This window comes from Pelodiscus sinensis, chromosome 28 (assembly GCF_052426305.1).
Source record: "Pelodiscus sinensis isolate ZL-2025 chromosome 28, ASM5242630v1, whole genome shotgun sequence".
NCBI classification, from domain to species: Eukaryota; Metazoa; Chordata; order Testudines; family Trionychidae; genus Pelodiscus; species Pelodiscus sinensis.
In genome coordinates, this window is record NC_143079.1 from 7,494,393 (window position 1) to 7,521,577 (window position 27,185).

The 27,185-nt window shown below is 44.0% G+C and overlaps 1 protein-coding gene across 1 annotated transcript in view; it reads right to left on the bottom strand.

The window, feature by feature from the left end:
- Positions 1-1,912: 1,912 nt before the first annotated feature.
- STC1 (stanniocalcin 1) overlaps positions 1,913-27,185 on the bottom strand; it is a 59,933-nt gene continuing 34,660 nt past the window's right edge. The window contains exons 2-5 of the mRNA XM_006135520.5: positions 17,465-17,927; positions 14,210-14,352; positions 11,927-12,138; positions 1,913-5,427 (exon numbers count right to left, since the gene is read on the bottom strand). Coding sequence (XP_006135582.1) covers positions 5,157-5,427; positions 11,927-12,138; positions 14,210-14,352; positions 17,465-17,582 — 744 coding nt within the window. The 5' untranslated portion in view covers positions 17,583-17,927 and the 3' untranslated portion in view covers positions 1,913-5,156. The remainder of the gene's footprint in view (positions 5,428-11,926; positions 12,139-14,209; positions 14,353-17,464; positions 17,928-27,185) is intronic.

Consider the following 27,185-nt stretch of genomic DNA (forward strand, 5'->3'; position numbering starts at 1 on the left):
GATCCCTTATTCCTACTTGAAAGTAGGAATAAGGGATCTTCCGGAAAAGGGTTTATTTTCCACAAGATCGCGTCTAGACTGGTGCTTTTCTCCGGCAAAACCCTGAGCCGGAAAAAAGCAGAAGCCATGTTCATGCAAATGCCGCGGGGGACATTTAAATCCCCCACGGATTTGCAATTCTGAAGAGTCTCATTAGCATCCCTTTTCCGGAAAGGGGTGCCAATGTAGACACAGCCGTGATGTTCAGAATCTAGTGTGGAGGCTTCTCCTTTGGGGTAAGAGTCACTGATGAGCAGTACAGTAGGTATTTATCTTCCGTGGAGTACTCTCTGCTGGTGGTATTAAACACTTGCCTCCTAGACCAGTGTTTCTCAAACAGTGGTACGAGTACCCTTAGGGTACTCAAGAGAAGTCTGGAGGGTACAAGTCTGGGGGGGTACATCCATTGAAGCTATAATGGATGCGACTGAAATTTGGAGAAACCTGAGTTTTTGTTTTAAGTTTGACAGTGTTTTATTACTTTTGTACTTTTTACACCCAAAATTGCATCGCCTACCTGGCTATGATTAAGTTGTTTAAACAAATGTGTTGCAATGGAAGAAATAATGTTGTATGTTTGAAAACTGCAGATACTGGAGAGGTACTTTTCTTTTTTTAAAAGGGTAATGTATAAAAAAAAAAGTTGAGAAACACTGCATTAGACCATCTTTCCTCTAAAATGGGTTGTAGAAGTCGGTTAGTATGGCCCTGGCTTACAACCAGGAAACCTGGGTTCAACGTGTAGCCCATCCATAAAGTGAGTTGCTCAAGTACTTCAGCTAGCTTTCATCTAGGTAACTCACATACCAATGGGAGTGGGGAATAACAGCAGCACATCACCCCTCAGTGCCCAATCTGTAAAAATGAGGCGTTGTGAAGCGAAAACCCATCAATGTCTGTTCTGGCCTAGATACCAGTGTGGGGAGAACTCTGAGAATCTAGATACAACTTGGGCTCAAAGGAACTAAAGGTGTGTTTACACAGCAGGGCTTTACTCGAAATAAGCTACGCCAGTTGAGCGACATCAATTGCGTAGCTTATTTCGAAACTGGGAGCGTCTACACAGCCCTTCCTCCGACTTCCCTTACTCCTTGTACAAAGAAGGTGACAGGAGTCGGAGTAGGGTGGCTGGAAGCTTGACAGTATGTCAAAATAACTGCCTGCTGTGTAGATGCAGACCAAGTTACTTCAAAATAACGTTGTGTAGACGTACTCTAACAAGCACTAAAGCCTACACCTAAAACTTAGGTGAATCTAATTATGTGGCTCAGGAGTTTTTGTGTGTGGGGGGTGGGGGGAGGGAGGAGAGGAAGAGGGGGATGGTGGGAAAGCATTCCTGACAAATTTAGTTAATTCTTCCATTGCTCTAGCTGTTGCCTCTTGAAGGGGTGGATTTATCACATTGATGGAAAAAGCCCTTCCGGTGCTGTAGTAGATCTGTGTTTCCACTACAGGGGCATAGTGGTGCTGTGGTAACACTTACAGCACCAAGTGGCAGTGGCCGCAGCATTTTAAATTGCAGCTGATGCCCCACACGTGCTCCAGACAGCTCTGGGGGCCAGGACCCAGGGCTATGCCTTCCATTCCAGGTCTTGCAGAGCCAGTCTCTTACCCCTTCCCCCCCACCTTTTGGCTGCCCTGCTTTTGACTCCTTTGGGCACAGAACCAGGATACCTATAATGCTGCAAACCTACTGAAAACAAGGCCTGGTTGGCTTCTTTTTTTTGCCACCCTCAATTTGGTTTAGGGTTAAAAGGGCGTGCAAGCCAGCCTAGGTGTTTCACAAGTCAGCAGTACCTTAGAAAGCGTTCTTTCCCCAACACAATCAGCTCAGAGGTTCAGTGAAAAAAAAAAATCAGACACTAGAAAAGACTAAATTTAAACATTTTATTTTGTCTCAGAAGGAATCCACCATAGGCCTCATATTAAGTTATGCATCTTTAATTATAAAAATAAGCAAAGAAAATAACTTGCATCTCTCATTACCATGATATGTTTCAAATAACCTTTATATGAACACATGGCGCTTTAAAAATGTAATTTAAACAATAAATAATGACATATACCAGATATGCTCACTGTTTATTCCAGTAATCAGCCAAAAAACCAACCCCCCCTAAGTATCATTAAATTATAAATACATAATGCAAATTTATAATGGCACAAACATGTCTAAAGTGCAAACAAATCACAATGAGAATCATGCAAATGCTTCTAGATAAACCCCTCAAACCCCAAGAAAATCACTTTGCAGTGAGCACAAGACAAACAAAAAAAACCATTAGAGATTAAATGGGTGTGAAATAGCCCGATTTACACTGAGAATCATTTCCCCCTGTACAGATTATGTGACTGTAATACCACGGTAGTATTACTTTAGATAAAGGGAGAGGGACGGGAGGAAAGGGGGAGGGGGAGAAGAAAGTGAGATATTCAGCATAAACTAAGCAGATCAAATATTTTTTTTTGTGAAATAGGCTTTGTCTACATTGAGAAGTTGCTTGGGTGGGCAGGGAGCAGCCAACCATGTAAAGCTGCCAGATGAAATTTATCCCTGCTTGAAACCACAATATTAGGGCTGCTTAGGAAAGGGATACTGCCTGCCCACCCTGGTGATAAAATTAGCAAATAATTTAATCGGAAGTGTTTTGCACTGCTAGGGAATCTCACTGAATTTTTGTTAGTTTGTTTTTGGACAAGCAAAAAAAGTTTCCATTTGACATTCACAATGTTGGGCACTTCAAGAGCCTTAAACTCATGGAAACCTACGAAGAGCTGAAGAAAAAAAAAAAAGCAGTTTTCCAACAAAAAAAAGTTCTAGGGAATGTGTTCTCCTGCCTTAGCTCCACTGGTTGAAAGAGCTGCTTTGCATGGTGTACGTAAAGGGAACACAGCACCAGAGCAGCTCTGCTCGTAGCTTTAATTGGAGCAAATCCCCAGTGTAGACAAACCCCTATATAACATGCAGTGCTCTTGATACACAAACTCCAGTAGACTTCCTTTTCTAATGGTGCCTCTCAAAAAGTACCTCTCACAACAGCACCTGCAGCTCATAAAATCAAGCCCTTGCTGCCTGAGCACCCGTAATTCCCATGTGCAGCACCTTGCAGGATTACATCCTCCTTAAATTGGAATCCAGTTATACCTGATAGTATTAAGAATGAACTACAGTGTTGCATCTAGCTTGAACGGGACTGCATAATTCAGAGTATTTAAAAAAAAAAAAATTGTTGTCAGCAACATTTTTTGCTGCTTACAATTTTACGGCAGCATTTTTGGGTGACATTTAATGAAGACAGCAATACTGGAAATGCTGCCCCTGCATCTGGTTTTAATACATTAGCAGCAAGTCATTGTTTAAAGGCTTTGTGGCAAACAAAAAAAAAAAAGTCATATTGCTTTGTATTTTGCAAAAAAGAGTTGCCCCTCTCTTAGTCTTTTACAGAACTCAATTTGCTTCTTAACTAGCTGAACGGGAGTCAGCCACGCAGCAGAAGAGTGGGGAGATTTTTGGAATGTGCGTGTGGAAGCAATCTTGCTGCTCGCATGCCACAAGGTTGCTTTTTTTGGCTTACAGAACCCAAGACAGACTAGTTCAGAAAAGCTTGTCTTATTTGGTGGAGGCCTTCAACTAGGACTGCAAAAAAGAAAAAAAAATCATCTTGTAAGCCCCGGTTCAGATCTTTTATAGAAGCACACAGAAGGCTTGCCGGCCAGGTGTTTCAAGTAGCTTGAAACAGGCACAGTGACGTGTGTTTTGAAATGGAGTTTTGTTTTTGGATTGCTCAGCTACCTTAAGGCACACCAAACGTGGCTATGTTTTCCATGCCATGCCTCAAATAAGCCTTCTGGAGGCTGCAGCCAAGTTATTGAATAGAGTTCTGTCAGCCATTTGACAATTCCCAGATTAGCTTTTTAGCAGTACTCCTGCCTTGGCTTTCAGTTAAGTACCATAGTAACCCCCCAAAGGTAGCTTTGGGCAGTCACAATCCAACCTATCTGTGAGCATGAATAGCTTACTCACCAGAACTGGGCCAGGCAAAAGAACTAATATATGTTGAAACAATCTCTCTTATATTAGAAAGGTCACTGTGAGGAATGAACATGATAGATACAGTTTCCACGGGGGAAAAAAATAACGCTAAGGTAAAAAACTAAATTTATATGCAATAAAATTATTATATTCCGCTTCTTTTAAGCAGACTCTTCTGGAATTTATGTACAGTACATGATGGATTTTTAAACTATACCACAGTTAGAGCTAGACCTTTAATACTCTAGTTTTAAGACAGTTTTGTTAAAGGTTCTTTTAAAGCTTTTAACAGTTAGATACAGTACACGAAGATGCTGGGGTTTTTAAACCAATGCACAGACTGATCAACTTAATCTGCTTTCACCGCATGGTCTTTTAGCTTGTGCTGCCATTTATACAGTGCAAATTGCTCTTGGCTTGAGTTGCTAGCCATTTTTGTGCTGAGAGGCAGGGCAGTTCTAAACAGAGTACTCCATGTTTAGTGGGAGCTGGACCTGACTGTAGTAGATTAACTGGTTAAGGGAGTTTTATGACAGACGATTAAGACTGTATGACACGGAGACCAAGAATCCAAACATGACATTCATATTCGTCCATGGCCAGCACAGATTCATAACACAAATTCCACTGATATCTTTAGGATAGATCCATTAAAAGCGATCATCACTACCAGCCTCATACTATTAATAAGGTTAAGCTATTTGAGTTGGTTTCAAACTGCATGGGTGTTTGAGCTACAGTTCATGGATAATTTGGTGTCTGCTGAAGGATGGAAGTGTAAAAGCCTAGATTTCTTTCTGATTTTCTTTCTTTTTTTTTTTTTGGCGGGGAAGAGGAGAGAGATGAAGGTGACATTTCAAAGGCAGAAAGCTGGGACATTGAACACAGAAGCCTAGTTCCATGCAAATTGGTTTGACAGGGATAGAAAATATGAACGACTAAATCTAAAAACCAGTTTCTAATTGGTGTTAAACTCAGCCTACAGTACACTTGGATGGGTGTATTAACTCTTTCTAGAAAAAGAGGCTTCTACTTTGGTAGTGCTTAGGTTCCCCTACACACCCATTCTCTCTCCCCGCAGGAATTATGAGCTTTCTGAAGAGGTACGCTTCACATGGGATGGAACAGACCCCTCACCTCGGAGGTTCCTGAAATAGATTTTTAGCTTTTGAGGCTCAACAATACGCCGCCTGTTGAAGTCTGCTCTGGGATGCGTTTGAGCGCAGTGATCTGTTTGCAGCAGATGGAAGAGGCTAGCCATGTTGGGTCCTATCTTCTCCATCAGGCTGTCTTTGATGGTGCTGACGGTCTCTTCGTCACATTCCAATAAGCTTCTCACAAGCTTGTTGTAATACCTGGTGGAAGGAACAATACAGTGACTGCCCATTGTATTTGTGCTCTTCCACTTAGGAGGTCGTAAGAACAAAGTGAGTCTGAAAGAGACTACTCCAGAGAAGTTCAGATGCTGAGAGAGAACTGGAATTGTCAAGGCTCATAAACAATGTTCCCTCTAGTCTTTTCCATCCATGTGCGGAATGCATTTATGTGCATCACCAGTGGAAACACACAGCCCTGCTGTGGGCACTGTTACAGAGAACAACAGAGCAAGTTATAATAGCATCAACTTATGTCGATTGTGCTCTTATCCCAGAGACGTAACACCATATAGACCTCTCCATCCTGGATTCATAGAGTTACAGTACATGTTGGATTGCCCTGATCCAGCACCATCAAAGCCTGATGAGTCCTGAACGAGGGAGTTTGCTGGACTAGTGGAGGTCGCTGCCAGCCTTTGGGATCTCTCTTGGGGGTTGCAGCCTCCTAGCTCTTAGCTTCCAGATCACTGGGCCCCTGGCTCTGTTCCTGGTCCCGGCTGGGCTACCAGCAGGCCCCCACTCTCAGCTGCTGGGGCTCTCTGGTCCAGCAACATCCGTGGCCCTTCCGGACTATGGACGTTGCCAGACCAGAGAGGTTCAACCCATACATACATTAATGGGACAAAATTCTACGTTTAGTTAACAGGCACTCAGCTAGAACTAGTTACGTTTCTGGTAAATACACAAAATTGTGTTCTAATTACTGCCCAGATTAGCACATGATACTTTTTTCTGGCAAGCAGGTGTTGGACGAGGAGCAAAGATATCAAAAAGTCACATGGTTATCAAGGACTTATTCATCAGTAATGAACCATCAAAATTGTGGGGATGAAATAAGGCAGTTTACATCAAGACCATAAGCTAAAAATAGACTTGAGCACATGCCCAGCCACATGATAAAAGACAGAGTTGAAATACGTTTTGGAAGATATAGACTCATGTGTGCTCCAGCATATAAATTCCTCGGTGCAAAGGTTATTCCTTCACTGTTTGCCTTAGGCTTTGAGGGTTGGTTTTTTTTGGCAGCTTGCTCTGAAAAAAAAAATGTGGCACTGAGCGCTGTTGGACAGGATACTGGAGTAGATGGACCACTGGTCTGATGCCCATGCTGTAAAGAGATCTGGCAGACTGGCTGCCTGTCACTCTGTGCTGCTGCCTCTGATACAGAGGCAGCAGCGCAGGGTGGGGTCTGAGCTCCCTGACCCAGTGGGAGTCAGAACTGAGCTGAATTGCCTGCGCGCCTGGTTCCCAATATACTTCAAATGCAGAGCCACAGCAGGGGCAGGTCCCAGACCCAGCAAAAGCCAGGACTGAGCTGGGCTGCTGGCCAGCCTGCTAACAAATTTTCTGGTGGGGGAAGGATAAGCAAAAGCTTATCAGTTAATTGACTACACTATTACTACATCCCTAATTCATAGCGGGGTGAATTCTGCCACTCTTATCTTCAGCAAGTTGATTGATTTAATCAGGGCCTTTTGCCGGCCTGCGGCTGAGGTTTGTACCCTCTACTGTGGCACTTCATTTTAGCACAAGGTCCTGAGTATGCTTTCTTTGCTCTCCTGTTTATGAGAGAGCCAGGAAATTGTGCTGATCTGTTTCCCCATCTCTGTTTAAGTCAAGCAGAGAAAGAACAGTGCTGAAAAGACTTCCCCTCCATGGGACTCAGGAAGAATCAACACAGCTTTCTGTATGGATCACTCAAGCAGAAAGAGCTACCTGAACGAGGAGGGAAGCAATCCTATTGATCTCCGGGAGAACAAATTGGAGGGAGGCGTAGAAGTGTCAGAAGTCATGTGGGCTACTGCCCTAGAGGACCTTGGGAGCATATTGGCAAGATACAAGGACATATAGTGGAGAAGAGGAAAAAGACAATGCTCTTCTCTCAGATGTTACCTCAGGCTTCAGGGCACATCCATGTTTCTGCTATGGTCGTAGAGTAAAGTGGAAGGCCTGGGTGTTAGGAGTAAGGTGCTAACATTAACTGAGGAGATCCCATAATAGAGTTCTGGGTGACACTTTCTATTAAGTTTACATTTACAAAGTGTTAGAGGTCATAAGCAAAGAACTGTGTTTATAGCTAGAGCTGAATTCCCCTTCCTGTCCTTCCGAAGAAAGACGCAGATGTAGCAAGTTCAAATGATTTTGAATTCATGTTGATGTCACCAAATGGTTTAATTTTTGGATGCAAATTTTTTTTTTAAGGTTTCTCTAGTTTTGTTAAACAACCCCAAATCCCCATTAATCTGACTGGACCATAACATGTTTGGTTTTTTTTTTACATTTTAATTTGCCAAAGATTTTGAAAAAAAAAATCTTTCAGGTTAACCAAACGTAATTTTTTTGGAGGGAAAGAGGGATGAATTTTCACAGAATCAAAAATCCATTTGATGCACATCTCTAACTACAGCGGTTTTACATACATGTCCGAAGGTGTTACAGTGCCCTAGAAAATTTAGAGACATTTTCAACTCAAACAACTCAACTCACTTATGAACACATCTATTAATCCTTGAACTTTCATAAAGTTTATCCACATCACCTTAATATAAAGTCTGACTGAATTTTGTCCATTTTATTCTATGCTGCTGCCAGATGCATCAATGAACCAAAGAAGTTAGGGATTTTGGAACTACCTTGTGAAATATCTCTTTTTCACAGTGTCAAGTTTTGCTCACTTAGTATCCTTTGCAGAAGAGTTATCTATTGGGGATGATGAATTTTGTCCATTTTATTCTATGCTGCTGCCAGATGCATCAATGAACCAAAGAAGTTAGGGATTTTGGAACTACCTTGTGAAATATCTCTTTTTCACAGTGTCAAGTTTTGCTCACTTAGTATCCTTTGCAGAAGAGTTATCTATTGGGGATGATGGCGATCTTGTGTTGATCATCAACTGCACTTTCAGATTCTCCTCCCTACTAGGATATGAAGGTCTAGTCAACTAGTCTACTATCCAATTAGCAAATGCTTATTGGATAGTCGACTAGTCACTTCTCTCTCCCCCCTCCTTGCTGCCTCTATCAGAAAGAGGCAACAAGGGGAGTTGGAAGAGGAGGGGGTACTTCAAAGCGGCAGTGCTGCTTGGAGACTGGGCCCAGACACCACGCTCCATGCGATGCTGCCATTATGAAATGTCGTGTGCAGCCCGCTGTCAGGCTTCCCGCAGCGTTTCAAAGTGGCAGCGCCACACGGAGCGCCCCGGGTTCTACGTGGCGTTTTTGCCTTTGTATTGTAGTCTAGGGCTGTTGCTACACTTCAAAGGCAGAGGTGTCCTATCGACTAATCGAATAGTCGACTATTTGATTAGTCAATTAGTTGATATTTAACATCCCTATTCCCTACCAGGTACCTTGATCCCCAAGATCTTTCCTACATCCTCTCTCAAACCCCAGAACTCTTTATTAGGCCCTTGTCTACACTGGCATGTTTTGTTTCCAAAAAACGACCTTTTGGAGACAAAACAGTGAGAGGATTTACACTGGAATGTGACATCAGGGATGGGGGTGAACACCCAGCTTTGGCGACAAAAAACTTTCATCCCTGAGAGAAACTTTTGTCTTTTCCCTTCCCTTTATTGTCGACAAAGAGCCGGTGTGGATTCTACTGTTTGCTTTGCTGAGAGAACCGGCTTCCACCCGTATCCCACAATACCTGCCCTGATGGCTGTGCTCAGTGTTCTGTGATCTCTGCTGCCCTGCAGGCATGCTCCCCTCCCCTTTCAAAGCACTGGAAAGTATTGGACAGCTGAGTGAGTTGCTCCGTTTGGGGAACAACCCCTGCTCCCAAATAATTGGAGTGCGTCTGTTCTGCTGCTGCAGGTGAAAAGGTTGGAGAGGTGAAGAGTTGCTACTTTGATGTTCCTCAGCACAGAGAGCTCACAGAGCTACCAGGGAATCCCAAGAAGCACAGGGATCAACTCTGCCTTCCCACCACACTGACCTGTGGGATACTTAATCACAATGCTTTGCTCTATCTGCCAAAATGGGAGCTAGCCATGTGGCCATGAAATGTTGACAATGGGAGGCAAAAAGCCTGGTTTGACTGGTTTTCGCTTTTGGCGACTTTTGCATGTCATCAACACATTTGTCACCAAACTTGCCCTGTGTAGACACAATCTAGCTCTCCAAGGTACTGGATAGAAATACAATCTGTTATTTTCAAAAGAGATTAGATTACTAACTAAATGGATGTTAATTTCAGTAGCTAGAGTATCCAGAGGCAGAAAGGACTTTTTCCTTCACGGCTACTAACTTGAGATTAAATCACAGGAAACTGCATGACCCTTTAACTACTTCCTGTTGGAATTCTGTGCCAACGGACACATTCTTATTTTGGGTCTACGTTGGCCTGTGGGCTGGGAAAGCAGGATGTTTTAGGGGAACTTAGTGTAAACCAGTAGCTGGGAAATCCTGCTTCTTTTGTTACTCAACGTGTTACAATATCCTTTTGCTTCACCGCTAGTCCAAGGCTGCGTGTGGTGTAGCTTCCTTTACTAGATCTCACCCCAACACATGTGTCTTAAAGAACAGCAACACTGTTAGAGGGCTTGATTCTCCACTGCTTTGCACCTTGTGGCATGTCTTACACCTGTTCTACCACTGAACAATGCTAATGTGTTTACACACACACACACTCACGCAGGGCAAGTGACCACACAAGGTGAAAAGATGTAGAGTCTAGTCCAATGTTCCTTCTAATCTTTTCCATCCATGTGAGGAATAAAGTTTTTATGCATGCCACGGCAGGTGTGAATGTGCACCACCAGTTGAAATAAACAACCTACCTGTGGGTGCTCTGCTAATCAGCGGGGCGGCTTTTGAATCTATCCGGAGTGGCCACACAAGAACACATCTTATAGAGAATGCTGGTCAAGTCCCCTGAACTTTCATTGGTGCAAGTTAAACATTTATACTCAAGAGATTATAAAATGAGGGGCTTGTCTACATATACCCATAGCAGTGTAGTTAAGTGATATATCATCCACAGCCAAAGGTGGATGCAGTATACAAGTGTTTGTGGAAGTACAGCTTATTCATATAAAGGAAGGGGGTTAAGACCACTTTTACAGGGGGGGAGGGGGTAACTGTATCTACAAAAGGGGTTGTACTCGTGTAACTGTTCTGGAAAAACCCTCCCCCTCCAAGTCAAAAAGAATCTTAATGTTGCAAAAGCTGAAAACTGTGTATACACTGCAATCAGAGGCATGACTGTAGCATGGGCAGACATACCCATACTAGCTCTACTTGCCTATTCCTGGAGACAACAGCAATGATCTGTTTTATCAAGTGGCTTAGAGTGGGGAATTGAAGCAACCCCAGATAAGGCCGTAGGGAATGCACAGAATCCCACAATCAATGGGGTCACAACAACAAAGTCATGGCAGAGCCTTTGATAGCATTCCCAGTTATTCATATTACAGACGGTGGCCATGTCCTCACTCCGTAGAAGACCGTCGCTGCTGCGATCGATCTTCTAGAGTTCTATTTAGCAAGTCTAGTTAAGACTCACTAAATCAAACTCAGAGAGCACCTCCGCTAGCAACTAGTACTCCTGCTCTTGCCGGGAGTAAGGGAAGTTGATGCGAGCGTTTGCTCCAGTCAGCCTCCCACTGTAGGGATGCCACCAAGCTCGGCTTAACGTAAGCTGAGTTACTGGGTCTAGTGTAGACCTGGCCCTAGAATGAGACTCTTTACTCTCTCAGTGAAGAGAGGTAGAAAGTTGCCTTGGAAGGAAATTAAGTTGAAATATTCACTAAGATGTTCAACATAAGCATTAAAGGGACACTCAGCTACTTGTTTGCTAAATATAAAAGTTAACAAAAGAATTCTCAGCTCTGAGTTTACTTTGTGCCTCTCAAGTATTAGAGGGGGAGTCATGTTATTCTGCAAAAACAACAAGGAGTCTTGGGGCACTTTGTAGACTAACAGATTTGTTTGGTCATAAGCTTTCCTGGGCAAAGTGGAGTTTTGCCCAAGGAAGCTTATGCCCAAATATATCGGTTAGTCTTCAAGGTGCCTCAGTGATCCCTGTAAGGTGAGCGCTTGGGTGGCCACCCAGGGAAGATTCAAATGCTGCCCAGCAGTTCAGCAGAGGGACCACAGCCAGCAGCCTGTGTTTCTACAGGTGGGTGCACATCCACACTTGCCTTGGTGTGCGTAAAGTGTATTCCACACATGGATGGAAACACTAGGGGGAACTCTAGTTTTTGTGCTTCTCAGAGTTCTTTGTCCAGTGAGGTTCACTATTTCTCTACCCTAATGTACAGCAATTCGAAAACATTAGCAGGTAACAGAAAAAAAATCTGATTTTAGAATATTTTAAAACAATAATTTTAAAAGCCAGGATGTACTATTCAAAGTGAGCTGTATCTGGAACTGGAATATGTAAACATTAAAAAAAATACTCAGATTAGGCACATCCCTTTAAAAGTACTTCATTGTGTGTCCTTTACGTTTCACATAAGGAAACATCCACCTACCTGTTTGAGAAGTGATTTGGAAACTGGACAACTTCCGTGATTGCTTCAGGATTACGCTTTGCAATGCTACACATGTCCAGTTTGCTGTAACATTCCTCCTGCACCTCCGAGATCATTCTTTGGAAAGTGGAGCACCTCCGAATGGCCAGGAAAACCTTGGACGTCACTCCATTTGCAATGCATTTCAGGCTCTCTTTCACAAAGGCTTTTCCCTGCAAATTTAGAAGCGGCATCATCTTAATGTGCAACAGCATATGTCATTCATAAAAAGTACGTGTTAACATAGCCTGCTTTTGCCAGTTGCTACAATTTATTCTTGCTGTGATTTAAATGTTGTGTGTCAAAAGTTTACTGAGCAATAAAGAAAGCCATTTACGGTCAAGGCATGTTGTTCCACTGGCTTGTATTCCTAATTAATCAATAAAGAATCAGAGTTGGAAGAGACCTCAGGAGTCAGAGTCTAAACCTCTGTCCCAAGCAGGACCAACCCCAACTAAATCATCCCAGCCAGGGCTTTGTCAAGGTAGGACTTAAAACCTCTAGGGATGGAGATTCCACCCCCTCCTTAGGTAACCCATCCCAGAGCTTCACCACCCTCCTAGTAAATACGTTTTCCTAATATCCAACCTAGACCGCCCTGCACTGCAACTTGAGACCATTGCTCCTTGTTCTGCCATCTACCACCACTGAGAACAACCTCTCTCCATCCTCTTTGGAACCTCCCTTCAGGTAGTTGAAGGCTACTATCATATCCCCTCCTCACTCTTCTCTTCTGTAGACTAAATAAACCCAAATCCTTCAGCCTCTCCTCATAAGTCATGTAACTCCAGCCTCCTAATCATTTTTGTTGCCCTCTGCTGGACTCTCTCCAATGCATACACCTCCTTTCTGTAAACAGGGAGGGGGGCAGAATTGGACACAATATTCCAGATGTGGCCTCACCAGCGCTGAATAAAGGGGAACAATCACTTCTCTCGATCTGCTGGAAATGCTCCTCCTAATGCACCCCAATATGCCATTAGCCTTCTTGGCTACAAGGGCAGCCTGTTGACTCATATCTGCTTCGCATTCACTGTAAACCCCAGGTCTTTTTCTGCTGAACTCCTGCTTAGCCAGTTGGTCCCCAGCCTATAACAATGCTTGAGATTCTTCCATCCCAAATGCAGTACTCTGCACTTCTCTTTGTTAAACCCCATCAGATTTCTTTTGGCCCAGTCCTTCAATTTGTCTAGGTCCCTCTGGATCCTATCCTTGCCCTTCAATGTTTCTACCACTCCTCCAATAATGCCCAGTGGTCCCCCAATTGCCATCAGTAGTAGGGTCCCAACTGTATTGGGCAATGTAGAAACAAACAAGAATATTTCTTGCTCTGAAGACCTTCCCAGTCTATGCATCAGCAAGGCCTACAATCTAGTATCACAGCTGTGTGATAGTGACATTGCATATACAGGGACCAGACCTGTAAGACGCCGAGTGCTCCAACCTATATGCGGGCTTTGAGGATCATGTTCTGATGTGGTGTGTTTTGCTGGACGATCTCAAAGTGCCTTAAAAACAAGTGACTCCCTAGAGGGGCAAAATGCAGGACAATGTAGCACTTTAAAGACTAACAAGATGGTTTATTAGATGATAAACCATCTTGTTAGTCTTTAAAGTGCTACATTGTCCTGCATTTTGCTTCAGCTACCCCAGACTAACACGGCTACATTTCTATCACTTCCCTAGAGGGGGTTAGTTTATGACTACTTTATGAAGGACGGTAAGGTCCCTAGCAGACTACGATCCTTTATTTATGCCCTCTCTCTATCTATTCTGTGTGAGAAGGAAAAACAAACCTGCAGCTCCAGCGAGTCAGGCTGATCTGGTTTTGCATTCCCAGGGCTGAAGACTTCCAATTCAAATCACATGGCCGTGCCAGGTTACACAGTCAGAAGAGTTACTTTGTTCGAAGAACGTTTATATTTCCTCCTGAAGAGGAAATTTAGCTCCCCGCCCCACAAGACATCCTCTGCCAAGTCCTCACACACAGCACACAGTATGTGGAAAATGTACGGTAGAAAACTCTCTCTGAAGAATGGATTTGTGGCCAAAAAAGCAAAGTCCTGGTTCCCTGCAAGAGGATCTATGTAGGAGCAAGGCCCATGAAGAACTAAAGGTGGCCTCTCCTGAACCCACTCTGTAGGATCAGCGCCCAAGAAAGTAAGCACTCAATGCCAAGCATTGAAGCGCCATAGGGATTAAGCAAGCCCTTTGCTAAATCAGGGTATAGTCCTTGTACCGTACCTGAGTGTCAAATTTAGCAGCGCTGTAGAGGAAGGACTTGCAGATGTCGTACATTCCATCGGTGTCGCACGTCGAGTTCTCCAGGCATGCAAATGCCCCGCAGCCCACTTGCAGGGCACTGTTTAAACAGCGAACCACTTCAGCTGGAAGACAGGCAGAGGACACTTTACCTCATACACACTTTACTCCCACAGCCCGCTTCCTCGGAGGTCACCAAAGATGAATCAAGTTGCAGAAGACTCTTGTAGAGAGTTAAGTGATAGTCCCAGTTCAAAGGCTCTTTTCGGGGTGGGAGGGAGTTCGAACACGGGGTCGATAATCAAGCAAGTTATTAACTGAAACCTACAATAAGCCAGCAGCAGAACTTGGAACAGAATACATCTTTTGCATGTCTGTTTCACTTACTATTGCTGTGAGGCATTACTTAACCCGCATTTTGAGTTAACGCCTTTTTTATTTAAAGGGTACACAGAGCCCACTAAGGGCTCGTCCAGACTACACGGAAGATTCGCAAGAGGATATGCAAATTCCCGCGGGAATTTGCATATCTTCTTCTGATCTCACTTTTGAAAGTGGAGCTTTCGGAAGTGAAAGTAGTCGGAACGCGGCTTTTTTGGCAACTCCCCCCTTTTTCGAAAAGCCACGTAAACTTCATTTTTTGAGGAAGAGCGGCTTTTTGAAAAAGGGGTGGGGGATTGCTGAAAAAGCCATGTCCCGACTACTTTCACTTTCGAAAGCGAGATTGGAAGAAGAGATGCAATATCCCATGGAATTTGCATATCCTCTTTCAAATCTTCTGTGTAGTCTAGACATAACCTTAATGTATAAAGAGAAAAAAGTTAGGTCAGCTGAGGCACAGGTGAAGGAGAAGTGCTAGTGGAGAGTATGCGTTTTGGGGATACTGCTAAGTGTGCAAAAGCAGCGGGATTCACACTTTTCTTTTCCATGACCCAGTTGAAGAAAATTGTTGATGCCGCGACGAATTTGACTGGACTGTGGGCTCTAGGGTGGGGCTGAGAAGGAGAGTTTGGAGTGTAGGAGGGGCTCCAGCTTTGGAGGGGATCAGGCCTGGGGCAGGAGGGGCTGACCTTGAGCAGCTCCTGGTCAGTGGCACAACAGGGGGGCTAAGGCAGCTTCCAGCCTCTCCTGGCACTGCAGACCCTGCTGCGCCCCAGAAGCAGCCAGTGGCAGGTTCCCAGCCAATGGGAGTGCGGAGCTGGTGTTCAGGGCAGGGGTAGTGCATGGAGCCCTATGCGCTCTTCCCCTGCCAGGAGCCGGGCCTGCTGCCTGCCACATCTGGGGTGCAGCGCAGTCTGCAGTGCCAGTACAGGCAGGGAGCTGCCTTAGCCCCGCCCCCACTGCTCACCTGATCCCCCTGCATCAACGAGACCCAGCGCCCGACATTCCAGCTTGAAAGCCCCTGATCTAACACTCCAATTGCTTATAAGTCTGAAAGGCAGTTATGCTGGATTGACAATATTTAGATCGTATGTCATGGCTGAACAAGAAAAATTGAATCAAGGGACAGGGGCACTGGCCTGATAAACTTTATTTTAATTCTCCCTTTAAAATAGCCACAAGAGTAGCTTTCATTAGTATGGAGGGTACTTTACCATGGTAAGAAGGAGAAAGTTTTAAGAGGAGGTTTAGTCCATACAGTTCAACTGCAGCACAGATAAGTACCTGGTTACTTGCTACACATTAATATGGGAACCAGCTCTTCATAAGCAGAGCTCTGATAAAGAATTTCAAGAAGAGAGAATGAACATTTGATCCAGAGAATTAAATGAAGGAAGATCAACACGTGTAATTAAAATAATTCATATGTAGGCACCTAATATATAAATGGCCGAGAATAGAATTTCTCAGTGTTAAAAAATGGAATAGGGTGTATTGAAACAATGAGACAACTGTATTACCAGATTACAGCCCTAAGGTTATCAGGTATTAACCTTTTCTGGTAAGCTGAATGTCTGTCCAATTATGTCCCACATTCATTGCTCCCCCCCCCCCCTCCAGATCTTGTTACTGAATCTGGAGTGTCAAATCAAGATACTAGATGCCTGAGGCAGGAGAATATATGCCAAATAGTAGAGGAAAAACTGTACCAAATATTAACTCCAAATCTCAAGAGGGGACTGTTGCAATGGCTATCTTTCGGGGGGAAAAGAAATGCAGCCTCTCTGCACCACTATCACACACACACCTGAAGAGGAATATTTGAGACCATCCTAATTTACTCTGGCCACCTCACGGTTTCCCTCCCCCCTCCTCACAATTCTATATTTTGATAGGTTCAGATTATAACCTTGCTTTTAAGCAGGTTTAATGTGCATTAGGCTTTTATTGTTTTAGGCAGAGTGGACTAGAGAGAAAAAGAGAGAGAGCGAGAGAGAGAGAGCGCACAAGATCTTATGTTTCTATAGCAACCAAATACAAAAGGAAATTGAGCAAACACCCTCATATTAGTGCTGCAAAGCCCTGCAGCTCTAAAATAAAACAGCTCTTAATGAGCTCCAAATTAGAGGATTCCTCCCTACTATCTCTACCTTACATTTCAAGACAAATTTTTATTTCCCAGTTGCTCCAGAGAATAGAAAAATGTGCTTAGCTGCTCTGGACACCTACTGTGCACAAAGTAGAGGCATTCAGCGATGACTTGCTAGTTATTCCCCATCTATTGTAAAGGACAGTTAGGTAAGTGTGCTTCCCCTATTTTCATGTTACCATTCTGAGCAATTTCCATAAGCAATGAAGACTCCAGGGGGACACCTTTTTAGCTCATTATATTCTCTGAAGTAGCCTTAGAACAAAAATGTAGTTTCATCTTCTTTTGAACACATTTAGGAGAAAGAGCAATGGCTAAGTGAATACAATCTGTGGAGATTGGATTTGCTAATAAGCAAGGAATGTAATATTAAAGTGTATTCACAACAGGGGAAAAAGACATTCAACCAGAATGAGAAAGTACATGCAACTCATTTTACAGATACGAGAAAATATAGATCTCTGCCTCTCTTTCTCTCTCTTGCAGATGTCATGCTGGTTTATAAGCCATCTACTAAAAGGAGATGGTTTCCTTTCTCCAGGCATCAATATTACACAGACTCAGTTTCCTAGGATTTTTGATTACATAATTGATTGCTAACAGCCATGAAGGGACAGTTTATAGCAAACATTAGCAGCAAAGACATTTGCAACAGTTTAAAACACATCCGGGCTCCGAGAGCCAAAGCCCTCTTTGAGGGGTGTTACCTGAGTTCTGTGCTGCAACCCTGGTTTTCCTGGGGCTCACAGAGTCATTCTGTTCGGCTTCATAGGATGCAGAAGCACTGATCACCAGCAGCAGGAGAATAACTGACTTTTGGAGCATTCTCTGACAAGTTTCCGCTAAGTTTTTTTTTTTTTTTTTTTTTTGGTGAGTGTCTCCTCTTTCTTCGGCTTCAGCAAAGATGCGGATCTGGATACACTCACAGAGAAAGGAATCTGCCAAGGACTTAGTACTGCTGCAGCCTTGCTCTGCTTGTACCCCTAGCTCCTGCTCACTGGGGGACCAAGAGCAAAGCTCAGGGTTTTTATAGCCGGCCTTATCTATCCCCCTCCAGGATCTGGAGCCAATCAGGAGGTGGTAGGAGCAGCCAATGGGATGCTGTGCTCATTCAAGCACCAGAGCACTGGAACTTCACAGGAAGAATATTTTCCAGCCAATTAAAAGTACCTGCCAAACAATAATAAAAAAAGTTAATCTTCACAGAAGCAAGAGGGAAAAAAAACTTCCTGTAATTAATTTTGCTCAAGGAAATTGCATGACAACCTTAAATCTTTCCCAGGATTACCTGCCTCTTAAAAAGCAACTTACCCATCTATTTAGTAGCTACTGAAGGAAAATACTGATATTTTAGTCTATTTGCTATAAATAAGGAGGGCAGCTACTTAAAGCAGAGGCATTACACAGAATGAGTATTTGCCATGTAGGTTGCATACAGTCAGTATGGCCAATCAGTCATGCACATGAATACCATGCCATATAGGCATACATTATATACATAATGCTTTCACACAATATATGTATCCCCCCAAACTAGGCAGTGCACACAGAGTTAGTGAACTATCATATGCAAATATGCATACATCATATCCCCCCCAGCATTATAGAAACCGCACATAAACCCTTCAACATACAAATATGTGTATGGATACACATCCATGCGCATCCAAAGCACATGCTTGAACCTATGCTCGGACCTATGCTCACAACAGCATACCCCCTTTCTGCTCCCAACACTTGACGACTTTGTTTTAATAAATTGGGAATTCATGCCAGGCAAATCATGATAAAAGCTTTTTTTGAACGCTAGCAGAGGAACACTGTTGATAGTTTACGGTTTTGTTGTGGCTGGTTTTAAATCTGACAAATTCATGACGAGAGGAGGACATTTTGTTAAGCTTTGTTAAAAAAAACAAAACAAAAACAAATAATGACGCTTCAGACACTGGAGGCCTGGTTTTATTCACCCCAGGGCCCCTTTACAGCACTCTGACAGTGTAAAGGTTTTAAGGGAGGGGGGTTGCTAAAATAAACAATACTGTTCTAGATCTTGAACCTCGGCGAAGGAGGGTATGTGGGGAAAAAGATTTATGGGTTAAAAAAAAAAATCAGATTTCTGCATTTCAGGAAAAATTAGACACTGATACCAAGCATAGCTGATCAGAGGAATGGAACACTGCTTTTTCCATCGATCTCACAAACATGAATAGATTTACCCTTACAAGGCTCCTTTGCAAAAGGAAAGTCTTGTCTCCATTTCACCAGGTGAAGAATTGCAGCAGAGAGAAGAGGAGCTTGTCAACGTGGAAAGACTGCACCCATTTCCTTGAAAACCGGTTTAAAAGTGGATTTCGTTAACACTGTCCCAATGTAGGCAGAGGCACGCTAGCTTTGCTTCACGGAGGCTTACTTTGATTTCAACTGAAATTCAATAAGGGATCCATTGAAACAGAAAAGGAGAAAGCCCTTCTTGAAACTAGGGTTGTCAGGTGGTTTAACCAAAAACCGTACACTTCCCGCCACCCCCCCCCCAAAAAAACCAAAAACAAAAAACAAACACTGGGAGAAAAAAGGGGGGGGGGGAGAGGGAGACCAAAATTGTTGAGGGGGAAAAAAAAAAGACGACCATGAGAGTTATTAAGCAAAAAAATTAAAAAACCTAGCATGGCCCCTTTAAGACATGCTTTCGAGGACTTTTGGCCCTAACAGGCTGCTGGCAGCCATCTGCCATCTTGTCTTCCTGCTCTGGGCCAGACAGCTCCCCTGAGAAACCAGGTAAGCACCCAGGATTTTCGCCACCTGTCCGGGGAAACCCCCTCTCCCCCAGAAAATACCGGACATTTTAGGTGTCCAGTATTTTCTGATTTTTTTACTGGACAGGAGGCAAAAATACTGGACTGTCCGGGTCAATACCGGACACCTGGCAAGCCTACTTGAAACAGAAATAAAAGTGGGGTTTGTACCAATTTCACAAAATCGTTTCAGACACCGCTTTGATTAAACCACTATGTTTGTGTGTAGCCAGGCTGTGGAGGACTAGTGGGTGGGAATAGGAGTTATCTGCGGCAGACCAGAAGATAGGCCCCAGATGTCCAGACTCCGATCTAGTGCTATAATCTCAAACCTTCATCTCAACAGTTCCCCTGCTACCAAGGGAATGACATAGCAGCAAAAATGATGGGACCATAACAGCCCTGCAAGTGTCTCTTCAAAGGCATATTGCTGTATCCCACTGGGTTAAATGGAGCTTCTCCATACAGAGGTACAGGACACATCTACACCACAAACTAAGATGTAATTATTAGCAGATATAGCCACAGTCGCTTTAATTTAGCTTGCACCGATAACAATAGCAATAGCGGGACCCAACTCAGGATAGCAACCTCAGTATGTACTTAGAATTCCCAGTAGGGTCATACCAGGGGAATTAAGTCTGTCTTCACTATTATTACCTGCATCAACCAGACAAGCTTGAATGAGTATGTCTCACCATGGGACAATTACACCATAATTTGCAGTGTAGATGTACCCACAAAAGCAGCTGAAGGACAGGGGCCTTGTAGCAAAATCCTGTTCTCATTGATATACTTGGTATCAACTTCAACTGGAACAGAATCAAGCCCTGGGTTGTAACTTGCCTTGGAGGTTGGGGGGGGGGAGGAGTGGGAGGGAGAGAAGTGGGTTAGAATTACAGCCATACCAGATGTTCAGAAAACATTCAGAAACGTTGAAACAGAGGGGTTTTGTGTTTCATCTCAGTTTTGTGAAACTGCGCCAATTTCATTTAAAAAAATCCCTGAAAAAACACTGTGGGTTTCTCCACCTAGGAAAAAAATAGGACCAGTCCAGTTTGCAAGTGAAACTGATCCATGGGGCTTGATTCCGATCAAATCAAAGGGAACACTGGCATTTACTTCAAAGGGAGTTGAGTCACCACTCTATCTAGTTCCTATTTTATGGACAAAGGCCTTGAAATTCCCCAAATGTTGAATTTCAAATTTCAAATCTGAATTTTTGTCTCGCCCACAACTAAGGTTAGTTTTCAGGCCAACTTTTGAGTGCTTCAGTTTACAGCAAGAAATGTACAAAGGCAAAACCAACCCCTATGCAGTCACCTACCCGCTACACAAAATTGAGAACCATTTCCATGAATAACTATGGAGAAATAGTAACCTGGTCAGAGGCAACATTCTGTTCATTTTTAAAAAAATGGAATATTATTTCATTCATAGCTGCTAGAGGTCAGACCCTTTGACTTCAATGGGCTTTGGAAAAACCCATAAGTGCAGTTACGCAGGCAGATATTAATACTAACACTAGTCAGATATATCTAAAGGAAGCAAGTTAAGGAGCCAGGTATCACAACAAATATTTACAAAAGGCAATTGGAATAGGCGTGGTAAGAATGTAATTTCTCTTGCCTATCATGGTGCATTGGATCAACACAGGTGTACACAGTGAGCGCCCAGAGCCTTTTAGAAACATTTAATTAAACCTCAAAAGAAAACCAATTTTCTTCCCGATTTTAAAGATAGGGAAACCGAGGCAAAGAGAGTCAGTGTGTTCTTTGAGGCCCCACATTGCATCAGTGTCAAATCTGAGAATAGTCTTGGGGAATCCTGTGCCGTCTTTTGGGAGCATCATTCAGGGATGCTCTTCATTTCCCTGAGACACACATCAGTGACTACCATGCAAATGATGAGAAGACCTACCCTAGCCTTCTTTCCACACTAGAACACAGCGGGGGCTTGTATTTTGTATTAAAATTCCAAATAAGAAAATAAAATAATGGTGACCATAGGAATTGTTGGACTGGGAATAGACTAGTGGTTTATTGAATGCAGCATCCTCTCTCTGACAAAGACTGATTATGGATAGTTCAGGACATGTGCAACAACCAGAAAGTCAGCTTTATGGCATAATCTTCCTATAAGAGAAGTTTCTTCCTAATTCCCTCATCTTTTGCCCTAAAGCATGAAGATTTGTATTCTCCTTGCCCCCAACAATAAGATCAGACCATGGGTCCATCCAGTCCAGTAATAGACACCTCTAAAAAAGGTGCAGTTGGCACATATGATATAATCTGCCAATAGGAAAAGTTTCTTCCTGACCTTCTCAATGAGAGGCTAGTTTGCCCTGAAGCACGAGGGCTTATATGCTATACAAACCATTTGTTTTGTTTTTTTTTCCAGTGGGAACATAATGCATAGAAAAAAAATCATGATTAACCTTGCATGCATCAGCCCTTCATACCGTCTCCAACAACAGATCTGGCTAAACAGACTAACATTTGCTGTTACACAGTCATTTGTGCCTAAAGATTGGGTTGATTGTCAAGGAGAAACCTGGAAGAAAGGAATAATAATAATAATAAAAAAAGCAAAGGGAGGAAATCCAGGGGGATAAATGAACAATCAACTCCCTTTTTTCGCTGCTTTGAGCTGGAGGAGTGGAAGCTGCTCTTGCTGGCTGGCAAAGAGCAAGGGTTCATTTCTCCTCCATTGTGTAATAAGATCCTTGGCCACCTTCCCCCCTCCCCCCGCCAACACACCAGATCCCTCCATCAGCTCCACTGCGGACGGACGTGAGCAACTGCATCGCCTCAAGAGTTAGCAACGCTCTGCTGATTTGTTCCCCACATAATCCCTGCACGTCGGCGTCTTTCAAACAAATGAAATGTCTTAAAAAGACCTTCAGGAGCTGTGACACTTCCCCCCCTCCCCCTTCACCCTTTCCTTAAACTCTGCTGTTTGACACAACTTGAAAGAGCCACAGAGTGCATTCAACAAGCTGGAAAAGCAAAAGGGGATGGTTGTAAACCAGGCACAATGAATGGCTTGGCCTGTAAGGGATAGATTTACAGAGAAGCAGGAGATTAGGGTCCAATTCCTGCCAGGTGCAGAGTCCTCTACATGCCACTGAGATGTTCAGAACCTCTTAGGAGGGGCCCAGGACTTTGCAGGATCAGGTCCCGAGTTTGCACCGTCCAAAAGTCTTGAAACACGGCGAAGAAACCAGATCGGCAGATCCTCAGCTGGTGTAAAGCAGCAGAACTACTGACTCCAAGAGAAGGACACCAATTTATGCCAGCTGTGGAGCCTGCTTGTTATTTGTATATACCAGAGGCGAGACATGCTTTAGGTCAGGAAGAGCTCCCCGAAAGCCAATGAAGTGACTTAGGCTGTGTCCAGACTCAGGGTTTTTTTCGGGAAAAGTAGCCTTTTTCCGAAAAAACTTCACCTGCGTCTAGACTGCAGCCGCATTCTTTCGAAATTAAATCGAAAGAACGCGGCTTTTCTTTCGACGGCGGTAAACCTCATTTCACGAGGAAGAACACCTTCTTTCGAAAGTGCTTCTTTCGAAAGAAGGCATTCTTGAATGTAAATAGGGCTTCTTCGAAAGAGAGCCTCCAGACTCACTGGGTGCTTTCTTTCGAAAAAGCGGCTTGCTCTTTCGAAAGTTCCGCGTGCAGTCTAGACGCTCTCTTTCGAAAGAGGCTTGCAGTCTAGACATAGCCTTAGTGGTGTAAAATAGTAGGAAGAGAGCAGATAGTCAGGCCCTGTTAATTCTGCATAAGAGGCATTAACCTTTGGCCTGAAGAGTACAAAATGGCCTAGAAATTGTCTCATCTTCCAGGGAGGGTTTCAGAATTGTACCATAGCGTCTAGAGCCGTGGATTTCGAACTAGGGGTCGTGACCCAGTCCTGGGTGGTGGGATGCCGGGCACCGAGTCTTGTGGCTGCAGAGGAGTGAGGTGAGAAGTGGGGGTACTAAGGCAGCTCCTGGCTTATCCTGGCACCACAGACTCTGCATTAGGCCGGGCTCCTAGGTGGGGCAGGGGAGAGCACACAGGGGAGTGCACTACCCTACCCCAAGCACTAGCTCCGCACTCCCAGCTGGGAACCTGCTGCCGGCTGCTTCAGGGGCAAAGCAGGGTCTGCGGTTCCAGGAGAGGCAGGAAGCTGCCTTAGTCCCCCTGCTGCATCGCTGACCGGGACCTGCTCAAGGTAAACCCCTCCTGCCTCAGCCCTTTTCCATCCCCAATCCAGAGCCTCTCTTATACCCCAAAACTCTCCTCCTCAACCCCAACCCAGAGCCCACACACCAGTCAAATTATGTTGGGTTATGGGCATCCATGATTTTCTTCAACTAGGTCATGAGAAAATAAAGTTTGAAAGCCTCTGCTCTAGAATCTAGCTCTTGATCCATACCTCTGGTAACCAAAAAAAGAAAAATGTTGATCATTTTCCTTGGGATTGCTTTGTATGGCGAAAACTATTAATACAATTTCTGCTTTAAGGGCAAAATCCAATGCAATTTTACATACGGAGCAGCTATTTTGCCATCATTGGATATCTGTTTCAGACACAGTTGTTTTATGTCAACCCCAGGGCAGCACTGATCTATGAGGAGCCAGTACTAATTACTCACACACAGACACAAATTAAACCATCAGAAGGAGAGTGCGCCTTGCCTTCCTTTTCCTTGCGATTCATTGATTTTACACAGTTAGGAATTAAAACCAAAACAAAAAATCATGCGTCTACTTTGGACTGTTTCTGTCGAGCTTGATTTGCGACTTATAAATGCAACATGCTGGTAGGCGCGGCCATTCAAAATAACCCTGCATTATTTTTAATCCTATGCCGTAAATCCCAGTGACATCGTTTAATGAGACGTTGATTAAGACCAAATGTATGTCACAGACTGATGGCTGCCTAGAAGCCATCAGAAACTGACATCGTTCACGCTGCGAGGCACACGGGCGTGATCCAGTCAATGGGAATACTCGTGTGCTTAAGTGCTCTGCTGTACCCGGACCAGAATACTGTCAGCACCTCACAGGAACAAGGGGCTCGCTTGTGACTAGCTTGGAATTGAGAACACAGGGGCCTTACCCACATTACGCAGCGTCTTTCTCCACGAGTAGAACTATTCTTCTCAATGGGGCCATTCAAGGAGTCCGATATTACTCAACAGGCCTTAGGGCAGAAGAATCGGTTCCAAAGATGAGCCACAGCCCTATACCTCATGAGCAATTCTATGCGGTGGCACATTGGGGGCCAGGCCAGAAGACAAAGGCTGAGTGCGGTGTAACTCAGTGAGCAAGGCACTGGGGTTACTGCCTGCAGCTCCAAAAGGAGTGCCCATGAAGTCTGGGAAGGGCCAGATTTTTGCCCACAGCAACACAGCTAATAAATCCAGATTACAGTGAAGTTACTCTGGATTTACATCCTTGTGCATGGGGATAGAATATGATCCCAAGAATGAGGTGAGGAGAGTTGGCTAGAAAAATTAGGAAGTTTTGAAATTTTGAGGGGTCTTACTCTTCTGACATTTTGCCCCCTTTTTTCCAAACCAGCTCTAGATAGTCACTAACGGGTCCTGAACCAAAATCCACTGAAATACAGGAGGTTCCCGACTTGTGACATGATTAGTTCCTGGGGAAGCGCTGCAAGTCGGGGGCATCGTAACTCGACCCTTCATTGACGATAGGTGCCATGCGCTGTTGGAAATGCGGGTCGAGGACGTACGTTGGAGGTTTCTGGCCCCTTCCGCACTTACAGAAATGGTTCTAAGTGTCGGGGGGTCAGAACTCGGGCAGTCGCAAGTCGGGGGCCTCCTGTAAATCTTTCTATTGGCTTCGATCAAAGAATCCCATTGACTTGAAAAAGCTTTGGTTCAGACTCTTGATTAATGGCAGTTCTACTTATACCCCCTCTGCAGCGTTTGCCTTGTTCCAGGCCAGCAAAAATCTCACTTTTATTGTAACAAAATTCTATCTTTCTAAGTCTCAGTAGACGATGAAACTACTAAATCTTTAAAAAACAAACCAAAAAATCCCGCATTTAGATAACTGCCTTAATCAGAAGGGGAAATCTGACTAAAGCATAACATTAAACACTTCAGAGCAAAGACGTTAGCACATTAATATGGAGATTCTCCCCCCCCCCCACCCCCTTGCAACTTCTCGAAATGCCTTAGCCCTGGATGGGCAATTTGCATTGGAAAGTGGAGGAGTCACATAGCATTAACAGCTGTGAAATTGGTGTCATTCTTAAAGGTTAAAATAAACCCAGCTATTTCCCCAAGCTGCCAAACATTTCTTTGCAAGATCTATACACAGGAGGGCCCAGGAATCCTAAATCTGATTTATTCATTGCGGAGACGATCCCACAAAAAAAGCTAGTCTACCTTCCACTCCAGTTTCTTGGGACACCAGGGCGTGCGCTGCTTAGCACCTTGCGTGAGTAAGGCAAAGCAGGATTTAGACCCAAGTGTAGGTTTTAATTCCATGGCAAGTCTCTGAAGAGGAAGCTACCTAACAGCCTCACTGCTCCACATGAGAGAAAGCAGCTTGACACCACTGCAGTTCCTGGAACTCATTTTGTAAGTCTCATTTGTGATTTTGACTGTAACGAGTTAGAGCCCCTGAAGCCGGCACATTAATGTTCATGCCGGTAGGATAACCAACACATTTCCCATGAAAATTGCCCCCCTCCACTCTTCAGTAACCAGAGAACATCACCACAGCAACTTCCAAGCCTTAACTAATGCATTGTGGTGTTAAAGACAGACTGTTAGGTCAGTGCTTCTCAACAAGGGGTGCACATATCCCAGGGGGGTATGCAGAGGTCTTCCAGGGGGTACATCAAATGAAGTCAGCACAAACTAAAATTCTGTACAGATAAATAGCAATTTATGTTGCTCTATATGCTAGATGCGGAGATGTAAGTATAATATTTATATTCCAGCTGATTTTATAATTACAGAGGAAAAAGAAGAAAGGCAGCAATTTGTCAGAAAGAGTGGGCTGACACTTCTAATTTACGTCTGATTTTGTAAGCAAGTAGTTGTTAAGTGAGGTGAAACTTGGAGAGGGGGTGGGTACGCAAGACAAATCAGACTCCTGAAAGGGGTACAGTAGTCTGGAAAGGTTGAGACCCACTGAGTTAGGTGAAAGAGCTGCAGCCAAATTCTTCTCCCATTGGGGAAGATTCTGCGTTGCTCCTGACAGAGGAGGTAGGAGCAAAGAGGATTTTAATCCAGCTGCATTCGGGGCTGGCTGAGAGCCAACGAGGCCCCTGGCATAAACTGGAGTAGTCCTGGAGGGTGCTTGAATTTACAGAAATCCCACTCAGCCAGACTCCAGACTGTTCCGCAGCTCTGTGCTATGTATCTTTGCTTCCTTCCACCCAGTCAGTCTTGCCCCTGGAACCATCACCTATGCTGGTGGCTAAGAGTGGGACAGTGTCCCAAAGCAACATCTATATGCACTGAGGAATTCTCTGGGTTTGCACCTTCATGCAGAAATGAAATCTTGAGCGTCAAGGAAGAGAAATCCAAAGGATTAATTTTTGACGGGGAAGAAAAAAAAAGATTTTTTCCATGAAAAACACATTTCTTTTTCCCGTTACAATAAAACAA